This window comes from Macadamia integrifolia, chromosome 11, assembly GCF_013358625.1.
Source record: "Macadamia integrifolia cultivar HAES 741 chromosome 11, SCU_Mint_v3, whole genome shotgun sequence".
NCBI classification, from domain to species: domain Eukaryota; kingdom Viridiplantae; phylum Streptophyta; class Magnoliopsida; order Proteales; family Proteaceae; genus Macadamia; species Macadamia integrifolia.
This window is the reverse complement of record NC_056567.1, coordinates 1,343,159-1,354,033: the sequence shown is the minus strand read 5'-3', so window position 1 is coordinate 1,354,033 and position 10,875 is coordinate 1,343,159. Positions and strand designations below refer to the sequence as shown.

Below are 10,875 nucleotides of genomic sequence, written 5' to 3'. Positions count from 1 at the left end.
GTCAGAGTAGGGATTCCTCGTGAACAAAATTTAGCAGTTGTCATTAATTGCAGCCCTTCTTGGCATGCAAAGAAATAAAATCTTAAGATATAGCAAGTTATTTGTGAATTGAAGGGAAAGTGAAGTATTATATTTATTTGACTGCAAGCAAAGACCAGGGTAACAGCCAAATCCCTCTCATTGACCCCCGCTGCTGCGAGGGCTGCGACTGGGTAGCCCTCGTTTCCCCCAAAAAATATAGACCTTTGGGAAAGGAAAATAAGGGCATTTAAGTAATTACACATACAATCTGGAAAATAAGGGCTTTCCAGTTTGTTTTCTAGCGCGAGGCTTTTCAATTTGTTGCTTCTCGACCATGTCTGAAACCTCCACCAGTGCCAGCGCCAGCGCCGCTGGCGCCTCGTCGGAAGATGTACTTCGACCATCTTCTGCTGTGAAGTCTGACGACCTGAGCGATCCTTCCGGTTTGGGACTTACTCAGGCCTTACATTTTTCTTCGGGAAACCCTAGATTTGAGCAAACTAGGGGAATCATGCATCTCTACCGGGAAGACGTATTCTCCTCAAGTTCTGAGCTTCCAGTGAGTGATTCTTTATTTTTGATTAATCTTTTCTTATTTATCTGAATTCCTTGTCTTTGGTTTCAATTCACGTGGAACTCAGTTCTTTTTAGGAATTGAAATGTGAAGATCAATGAAGATATATATATATATTTTTTTAAATTTAAATTTAAATTTTTATTATGATAGCAGAATGAGAGTTTAATGCATGTCTTTGTTTCTCAAAACTATTCTTATTAGGTAGGGAGGAAACCACTTGTTTGTGTGCTGGCAGTGCCAAATCATATGACATATGCGGACTTCTGCCAGTTTTGTGGTTCTTTCATTCAGTATATATTGGAAATGCGGACTGTCAGGTTCAATTCAGTGAACATCTTAATTTTTTTCCCCTATTTAGTGGGGTTTAAATTGTTTATTTATTGATTTTCTTATTGACTGGGAGTTCAGAAGTGATGGAATGGAGGACCGGTACAGTATTCTGATGAGGTTTGATAGCCAGAGTTCCACAGATAATTTCTACAAGCATTTCAATGGGAAGCGTTTCTCATCGCTGGAGGTTGGGTTTCTCCAGGACGTATTTACTATTTATGTTGCTTAAGAATTTGTTTCATAATTGAGAAGGCTATATTATGTATTTATGGCTTTGGTTTAATTGTTTTCGGGTTCGACGCAGGTAGGGGTTTGTCAGGTCCTTTTCACTCTTGATGTACAGTACACTGGTTCTATTGAACATGCACAGAGCTCTCCTGCAAGCTCAACTGAGCAGCCCTCGTGCCCAGTCTGCCTTGGTAAGGCTTTCAGTGTAGTGTATGAAAAAATCCAGTTTAATTCTACAATGAGTCCTGTAAAACTTTACTGATGCAACTTATAGGGGAAAAAAAAAGAAAGAAAAGAAATACTGATGCATGTTTTTGACATCGGAATGCTTTGCAGCGTGAGGAACTGCAATTATTTGCATTCATATAAAAAAGAACAAGACAAATAATGTTGCTGTATTGAGCTAGGTGGTTTATCATCTTTCTCTCTGACAAGGTAAAAAAGAAAAAAAGAAAAAAAAAGACTGTCAGGAAATTAAAATATGTTACTTATTCTTATACCCAAAAAAAAAAAAAAATGTAAGTTTTTAACTTTGCTCTTAACATGCTTTATCTGTTGATATTTAATTGGTCAGATGCAGCAACTCAAAAGAATATCTGCATCTTTTTTTATTTTTATTTATTCGAAAAGAACATAAAAATCATAATATCATTTTTTTCCTTGGTTTTTGGATCCTACTGTACATTAAGTGTTGCTTATGTACATGGTCCCCATTCTAGCCCATAAAAACACATAGGAGTCTAGTCTGTTTATGGTCGTAGTGTGATCATAGTTTGCAATGAGTTGCTTGATTTTGGTCCTTGTACTGTGATAGTCATTGATTGCGCTGATTTGTTTAATTCTTAAAATTTCCCATTCCTTTTTTGGATCTGCTTTGCATCTTCTGGTGTGTTCTTTATCATTTTCATCTTCCTGATTTTAGAGTTCTAGCAAGCTACCTAGGCAACACCTACATGTTTATCTGTGAGGTGAAACAGAAAATGCTTTTGTAGGGTAACTTTTTAGCCTAAATTTAGTTAAATGTTTCTGTGGCAATGTTTACCTCTTCATTTCCTTCTATCCATTTCTCTGTCTAATAACATCTTTTTTTTCCTTCTTTTTGTGATCGATAAAATTCCTCTAATCCTGTCTCTATATTTACAGAGAGATTAGATCAAGACATGGGTGGGATTCTCACAACTATCTGCAATCATTCTTTCCATTGTTCCTGTATTTCTAAATGGACAGATTCTTCTTGTCCGGTAAGCACTACAATGATGAAATGGTCTTCAGTGATTGTATCTTCATCTGTGTAATTTTCCTTTATTCTCTTTCTGCAGTAATTGATTCTCTTCTCTCTTATCTTCAAGTACACATTTTTTTTCTTCTTCCTGTTGGGAAATACTTTAAAAGTTGGGCTGTGGTGCAAACTGATCTGGGCTGTGTTTTTTTTTGGCTTGGGTTGGCTTAGGACACATCAGAAGTTTGACTTGATTACTTTGTGATTACTATCTGTCTATTCCACCCCCCCCACCGGCCCTAGAAAAAATGGCAAAAGTTAAATTGAAGAAGCAAAGGAATAGGTACAACAGTATATGTGACAAGGACAACAACCACCAGGCCAAAGGCCAAAACAGACCTAATTGTGAACTACACTATTGTGTACTGCTCTAGATATGTGAAATCCCTATGGATTCCTTCTTTAGCTAACTTCAGCTAAAGAGGCTCCCTCTTGCTGTTAAGAGGTATGGAAAAATATTTAGAGGATTTTTGGGAGAAAAAAAAATTGTAATGAGCTGTTGAACGAAATGAAACTCAACTTGATGAATTGGATGTGGACTTCCATCTTGAAGGAGTTCTAGATACTGAATTATAGGTTTTAGAGCTGAAGTGAGAGGGTAAGTGAAGATTATAATAGGTCAACCGAAATGTAGATCCGACCTGAATGAAATTGGTAAAAGAAGGTTGAATTCAGTTTGAATGAGAGCATTAGCAGAAATCATTGTCCTGGTTAGAGTGTACTGCAAGTGATGACAAATGGTGAAGTTCAAGGCTGAAAAATATATATTTTTTTCCCTCAGCTCAATTCAACTCAAGTCTACTATGCCTTTTCCCAACTAAATGGTGTGGCTACATGAATTATGTTTCACCATGCAACCCTGTTTAAAGCCATTTTTGTTGTTAAACCTAAGGATTTGATATCTTTTCTCTCTACTTATCCCCTAAGGATTTGATATCTTTTTTCTCTACTTATCCCCATGTAAATTTTTTAGCTCATTTGCATTATTGCTCCATTGAGATAGAGTCATAGTGGCAAGGGTTTATTACTTCCTTCAATGAAGCACGGGCTATTGGGGAAGCAACTTTGTTCTCCAAAAAAATTAATTGCACAATATGACTTTCTAAAATACTTGTGTGTATTAGAAGCTTAGTATGAAAATTGACACATTGCAGATATCATTATGAGCAGTGATTGTTCAGTGATACGTAAGCTGGTTGGGAAAATGAGGCATCTGCAGGGATTTGATCTTCATTGGAAACTGTTACTACTTTCTGGGAAGGAAAATGCTGATGACCGAAAGCTATTTGTCAAGATTTTTGGCACAGTACATGGCTATGTTGGAGTTGTTCCATTCAGACTGGACGAAAAATGAGAAATAATAATTCCAAAAAACTGAAGGTGGAAAGAATTAACTTTAAAATATGATGTCATAGAAGTTGTAAATTGACCTGTATCACTTTATTATGTATGAATCGGGGACCTGCAACTTGCATCTAACAGTATATACTCTATAACTGATTCATCGATTAGGAGTGTAAGGCTGTAATCTCTGCAACTCTCACCTAAGTAATGATGACTCACTCAATTCTCTGCATAATTGATTCAAGGAAACAAGTGAAAGAAATAAAATGGGGTTCATATAGAGTTGAAATAGATATACAACGAAAGAAGACCAAATTATAATAGAATTTGATTAAACTTGAAAAATAGAATGAGAAGGGGAAGATGGAGGGGGTATAGAGAGAGAAGTGGTTTCCCTCGCTTCTAAAGTGGTGTGGCTAGTTGTGGGTGCTGGAGTCTTGGAGAAGTTTCTGTCTTGATCAAATCTTGATCCACGAATCCAATCAGTGGTGTATTTGCTAGGCTTTTGCAGTGGTTAGGTTGTGTTGAGAAGGACTGATGAAAAGGTTTTGGTAATGGTTGGTTGCCACCTTGTTGGAAAAGAAAGTGCTGTGCTATGGTGGTATTGGTGATGCAATCCAAGGTTCAGATCGCCATCTGCCCACCCAATCCACAAAATCCAAGTATTAAAGGGAAGTGGCAGATTTGTAAATAAACAGAATAATTATATGGGCATGTAGGCAAATGAATAAGGTGGGAAAGGTAAACATTAGGAATTAAAGGTCAATGGTAGTCTTGGCATTATCGTAAAATAAGGATAGAAGTAGGATGGAGGATGAAGGGGAGGGGTATTTGGGAAAGAAAGTAATATTGTTGATGCAGTTGGGCGTTCAGTTAATTAGGGTTAATTTTGTAATTTGATTTATTTATTTGTTTCCTTTTTTCTTAGAGTTGGATGTCAGTCATGTTAGTTGGGCGTTGAGTTAGAGTCAAATTTTATTTCTATTTAAGTAAGATTTTTATTTATATTTTAGAGTAATATTTTTCTTTTATTTCAGTTTCCTTATAGGAATAGAGGGTTATTTGAGTTTTTAGATAGTCTTTTTGTACCCAACGATTGGAATGGAATTTAGAAGTTGAATGAATAGTTTTTGGGTTGAAACTTGAAACCATGGCTGCCGTGAGCTCCACATACCTTTTACTCCTTTGATCTTCTCTCTTCTTTTATTTCTCCTTTTTACCTTTTGTTATTCTGTTCTGCGTAACCCTGCAATACTGAAACCTAAGGCTGAGAGAGAGAGTTCATTGATCTCCTTCGTCACCTTCTATTCCCTCTATAAATTTGGGAAATCTTTGATCTACGAAGGCGAACCTACCTGCAGCTTCTTTGTTGAGACCCATGCTGGAAAAAAAAAAGGATCGAATCAAAATTCTGAGCTGGTTATTATCCATCGCCGAAACTGAGTTGTAGTGATCGTATGTTGAACTTCTTGCTGTTGTTTGGGGTGCTAAACCTGAAATCGTTGATCTCCATGGAAATCCTCGGACCACCCTACCTATATAAATGAAACAGGCCAATCTAGCTGTGATGTCCAACACAACAGTGGGGCTACGGTTAGCCACTTCACCCGCCTAGCTAGCCAGATAATATGAAAGGAAGAAAAAAAGCTCCCATTTCAAGATTGGAAGGTGGTGTTGCCGAAAATCCGTATGAACTGATCTTGCACAAACACAGAAGGCAGAGGCCCGGAGGTTTATCCGGGGTTAGTCCTCCGACGCCCAAGTTAGAGATCGGCCGCACAGCTTTTCACAGGGGTAATGGTGTGGGTCTTTTCTGCTTACATTTTTTCCTCCTCTCGGGCCTTCTCTTATAGTCCTTAGGGTTTAGGGTTTCTCTTTTCCTTGGAGGAGTCCTCCTCGGGTCTGCCTCCTTTCCTTTTCGAGTCCTACCCGGATACGTCCTATCCCCTTCGTGGGGAATATTCTCTTCACGCGGTTGACGTGGTTAGAATCCTTGCAGCCTCTATCAGGTGGGCGGCACGTGTCCTTTCCTTAGATACCACGTGTTCTTACCCTACTGGGCAATCAATTTGGCCGTATCAGTAACCCCCTTACTCCCACTGGGAGGCTCTTCCTGTGGGAGTAATCAACTTTTTCATCATTTTCTCTCATTCATTCGTCCCTTAGGCCTTATTCCTTCGGCTTCGGCTTTGGCTTTAGTTTTGCTTGCTACCGGGATCTTCGATCAGGTATGCTCGGGCCTGACCTGAGCCCCCAACCGAGGTAAGGACCCTCGGTCAGATCAGCTCGGCCTTTGCCTGAGCCCCCAACAGAGGTAACGACCTTCGGTCAGGTCTGCTCGGCTTTGGCCTGAGCCCCCAATCGAGGTAAGGACCCTCGGTCAGATCCGCTTGGCCTTTGCCTGAGCCCCCAACCGAGGTAACGACCTTCGGTCAGGTCTGCTCAGCCTTGGCCTGAGCCCCCAACCGAGGTAAGGACCTTCGGTCAGGTCCGCTCGGCCTCTGCCTAAGCTTCCAACCGAGGTAAAGACCTTCGGTCAAGCTAACTCGGCCTTTGCCTGAGCCCCTAACCGAGGTGGTGACCTTCGGTCATGTCTGCTCGGCCTTGGCCAGTGCCCCCAACCGAGGTAAGGACCTTCGGTCAGGTTGCTCGGCCTTGGCCTGAGCCCCCAACTGAGGAAAGGACCTTCGGTCAGATCCGCTCGGCCTTTGCCTGAGCTCCCAATCGAGGTGAGGACCTTCGGTCAGGTACGCTCGGCCTTTGCCTGAGCTCCCAACTGAGGTAAGGACCTTCAATTAGGTATGTTCGGCCTTAGCCCATGCCCCCAACCGAGGTAAGGACCTTCGGTCAGGTCAGCTCGGCCTTTGCCTGAGCCCCCAACCGAGGTAAGGACCTTCGGTCAGGTCAGCTCAGCCTTTGCCTGAGCCCCCTACCGAGGTTGTGACCTTCGGTCAGTTCAGCTCGGCCTTAGCCAGAGCCCCCAACCGAGGTGGTGACCTTCGGTCAGGTCTGCTCGGCCTTAGCCGGTGCCCTCAACCGAGGTAAGGACCTTCGGTCAGGTCAGCTCGGCCTTAGCCAGAGCACCCAACCGAGGTGGTGACCTTTGGTCAGGTCCGCTCGGCCTTTGCCTGAGCTCCCAACCGAGGTAAGGACCTTCGGTTAGGTCAGCTCAGCCTTAGCCAGAGCCCCCTACCAAGGTTATGACCTTCGGTCAGGTCAGGTCAGCTCGGCCTTAGCCAGAGCCCCCAACCGAGGTGGTGACCTTCGGTCAGGTCTGCTCGGCCTCTGCCTGAGCTCCTAACCTAGGTGAGGACCTTCGGTCAGGTCAGCTCGGCCTTTGTCTGAGCCCCCAACCGAGATAAGGACCTTCGGTCAGGTTAGCTTGGCCTTTGCCTGAGCCCCCTACCGAGGTTGTGACCTTCGGTCAGGTCAGCTCGGCCTCAGCCAGAGCACCCAACCGAGGTGGTGACCTTCGGTCAGGTTCGCTCGGCCTTTGCCTGAGCTCCCAACCGAGGTAAGGACCTTTGGTTAGGTCCGCTCGGACTTTGCCTGAGCTCCCAACCGAGGTAAAGACCTTTGGTCAGGTCCGCTCGGCCTTGGCCTGAGCTCCCAACCGAGGTAAGGACCTTCGGTCAGGTCCGCTCGGCCTTAGCCGGAGCTCCCAACTGAGGTGGTGACCTTCGGTCAGGTCTGTTCGGCTTGGCTTTTGTCGGCGCCCCCTACCGAGGTTGTGACCTTCGGTCAGGTCAACTTGGCCTTAGCCAGAGCACCCAACCGAGGTGGTGATCTTCGGTTAGGTCTGCTCGGCCTTAGCCGGTGCCCCCAACTAAGGTAAGAACCTTCGGTCAGGTCAGCTTGGCCTTAGTCGGAGCTCCCAACCGAGGTGGTGACCTTCGGTTAGGTCTGCTCGGCTTTTGCCGGAGCCCCCTACCGAGGTTGTGACCTTCGGTCAGGTCAGCTCGGCCTTAGCCAGAGCACCCAACCGAGGTGCTGACCTTCGGTCAGGTCTGCTTGGCCTTAGCTGGTGCCCCCAACCGAGGTAAGGACCTTCGATCAGGTCAGCTCAGACTTTGCCTGAGCTCCCAACCGAGGTAAAGACCTTTGGTCAGGTCAGCTAGGCCTTTGCCTGAGCCCCCAATCGAGGTAAGGACCTTCGGTCAGGTCTGCTTGGCCTTTGCCTGAGCTCCCAACTGAGGTAAGGACCTTCGGTTAGGTCAGCTCGGCCTTTGCCTAAGCCCCCTACAGTGGTTGTGACCTTCGGTCAGGTTAGCTAGGCCTTAGTCAGAGCCCCCAACCGAGGTGGTGACCTTCGGTCAGGTCCGCTCGGCCTTTGCTTGAGCTTCCAACCGAGGTGAGGACCTTCGGTCAGGTCAGCTCGGCCTTTGCCTTAGCTCCCAATCGAGGTAAGGACCCTCGGTCAGATCCGCTTGGCCTCTCCCTAAGCTCCCAACCGAGGTGAGGACCTTCGGTCAGGTACGCTCGGCCTTTGCCTGAGCTCCCAACCGAGGTAAGGACCTTCGGTCAGGTCAGCTCGGCCTTTGCCTGAGCCCCCAACCGTGGTAAGGACCTTCGGTCAGGTCAGCTCAGCCTTTGCCTGAGCCCCCTACCGAGGTTGTGACCTTCGGTCAGTTCAGCTCGACCTTAGCCAGAGCCCCCAATCGAGGTGGTGACCTTCGGTCAGGTCCACTCGGCCTCTGCCTGAGCTCCCAACCGAGGTGAGGACCTTCGGTCAGGTTAGCTCGGCCTTTGTCTGAGTCCTCAATTGAGATAAGGACCTTCGGTCAGGTTAGCTCGGCCTTTGCCTGTGCCCCCAACCGAGGTGGTGACCTTCAGTCAGGTCCGCTCGGCCTTTGCCTGAGCTCCCAACCGAGGTGAGGATCTTCGGTCAGGTCAGCTCGGCCTATGCCTGAGCCCCCAACCGAGGTAAGGACCTTCAGTCAGGTCAGGTCGGCCTTTGCCTGAGCCCCCTACCGAGGTTGTGACCTTCGGTTAGGTCAGCTCGGCCTTAGCCAGAGCACCCAACCGAGGTGGTGACCTTTGGTCAGGTCCGCTTGGCCTTTGCTTGAGCTCCCAACCGAGGTAAGGACCTTCGGTTAGGTCCGCTCGGCTTTGGCCTGAGCTCCCAACCGAGGTAAGGTCATTCGGTCAGGTCCGCTAGGCCTTAGCCAGAGCTCCCAACCGAGGTGGTGACCTTCGGTCAGGTCTGTTCGGCTTTTGCCGGAGCCCCCTTCCGAGGTTGTGACCTTTGGTCAGGTCAGCTCGGCCTTAGCCAGAGCACCCAACCGAGGTGGTGACCTTCGATCAGGTCTGCTCAGCCTTAGCCGGTGCCCCCAACCATGGTAGGGACCTTCGGTCAGGTCAGCTCGGCCTTAGCCGGAGCTCCCAATCGAGGTGGTGACCTTCGGTCAGGTCTGCTCGGCTTTTGTCGGAGCCCTCTACCGAGGTTGTGACCTTCGGTCAGGTCAGCTCGGCCTTAGCCAGAGCACCCAACCGAGGTGGTGACCTTCGATCAGGTTTGCTTGGCCTTAGCCGGCTCCCCCAACCGAGGTATGGACCTTCGGTCAGGTCAGCTCGGACTTTGCCTAAGCTCCCAACCGAGGGAAAGACCTTCGGTCAGGTCAGCTAGGCCTTTGCCTGAGCTCCCAACCGAGGTAAGGACCTTTGGTCAGGTCTGCTCGGCCTTTGCCTGAGCTCCCAACCAAGGTAAGGACCTTCGGTCAGATCCGCCCTGGCGCAAATCTCGAGGGGTGGTAATTGGTGACATGACGGCGCCATTAATGCTTGGGCAGTCGTATTATTTTTCTTCTATTTAGAAAGTGTGGGGGTCCATTTGTGGGTCACTTTTGTTTTTCCCTCGGAGAGCCTTCCTTCGGTCTAGGTGTTCCTTTTCCTTTAGCGCTTCGTCTTCACCAAAAGTAAGTACGATGTCTTGTTCGTCTGGGTACAGTCCCTTGTCCTCTGAGAGGACAATGTCTAACCGTAGGTATCGGAGTCCGGGGGGTCCGAGGGATGTCCTCGGACGCTTCCCCTGATTCACCCTCTGCTTGCGACTCATTGTCCGCTGCCTCGCCGTCTGGGTCCGAGGGTGGCTCAAACGGTGAGGGATTCAGGGAGAGGGTTCTTGAATCCCGAGCCCAGACTCAAGACCCCCTTGATGTGGAGGCTCTCCACATTGTTTCCACCATGGATGAGCTAGAGCTGGGGGAGCTAAGGGCCTCCTTCAGTATCTCGGATGCTTTCGAGCTTCGGCTACCGAAACCGACTGAACGAGCCAGCTATCGGAACTCCGAAGAGCTGTGCTTGTATAAGGAGGTGTTTAAGGCCGGCCTTCGGCTTCCCCTCCATCCTTTCTTCGCCCGGGTGTTTCGGCACTACGGGATTTATCCGACCCAGCTGACGGCGAACGGATGGCGGCAGATGCTCAGCTTCGCTGTCCTTTTCTCTAGGCACCAGAGGCCTCTCTCCCTCTCTTCGACAACTGCTTCCTCCTTCAGGCTTGTAAGGGGCCTTCGGGCTGGTACTACTTCAGCCCTCGGAAAGACCTTCGGCTGCTGAACGGTTATCCAACGTCGATCCACGGGTGGAAGGATAAATTCTTCTTCGTGAGGTCGTTCGAGGGGGTGCCCTTCGGCACCGTCTGGGATATCCCCGATCTGAGGACTGTGAACTCCACCCCTGCCCTTCTTGGGGCAGACGCAGAGTCGATGGTGATGGCGAGGCGTCAAAACACCTGCCCTCCAGTTGAGTCCGACAACCTTAAGTCCGACGCCATTTTGTTCAGATTCGGGCTTAGCCCGGGTGAGTCTTAGGCCAACCTAAGTTTACTTGCCACGGGTATTTGTATTTCATACTAACTCCCTTCATCTTCATGCTGTGCAAATCTCCAGGGCCGAGGCTAGGGCTGTGGCTGTGGCTGTGGCTGTAGCTGCAGCTGCAGCTGCGGAGAGGCAAGTCCAGATAAGGGAGGCCAGGGCGCGGGATGTGTAGCAGCAGCAAAGGCTGAAGAGGAAAGAGAAGAAGGGGCCCCCCTCCAAAGCTCCCCCACCGAAGAAAAGATCCAGGGCCGAAGGACCCAGTACCGAAGCGGTCGAGGCCC

General features: G+C 47.8%; 1 protein-coding gene across 1 annotated transcript in view; it reads left to right on the top strand.

Annotated features, from left to right (window-relative positions):
• The first annotated feature begins 313 nt into the window (after positions 1-313).
• LOC122092747 (BRAP2 RING ZnF UBP domain-containing protein 2) overlaps positions 314-10,875 on the top strand; it is a 31,928-nt gene continuing 21,366 nt past the window's right edge. Inside the window, exons 1-5 of the mRNA XM_042663020.1 lie at positions 314-580; positions 800-915; positions 1,007-1,115; positions 1,233-1,347; positions 2,300-2,397. Coding sequence (XP_042518954.1) covers positions 356-580; positions 800-915; positions 1,007-1,115; positions 1,233-1,347; positions 2,300-2,397 — 663 coding nt within the window. The 5' untranslated portion in view covers positions 314-355. The remainder of the gene's footprint in view (positions 581-799; positions 916-1,006; positions 1,116-1,232; positions 1,348-2,299; positions 2,398-10,875) is intronic.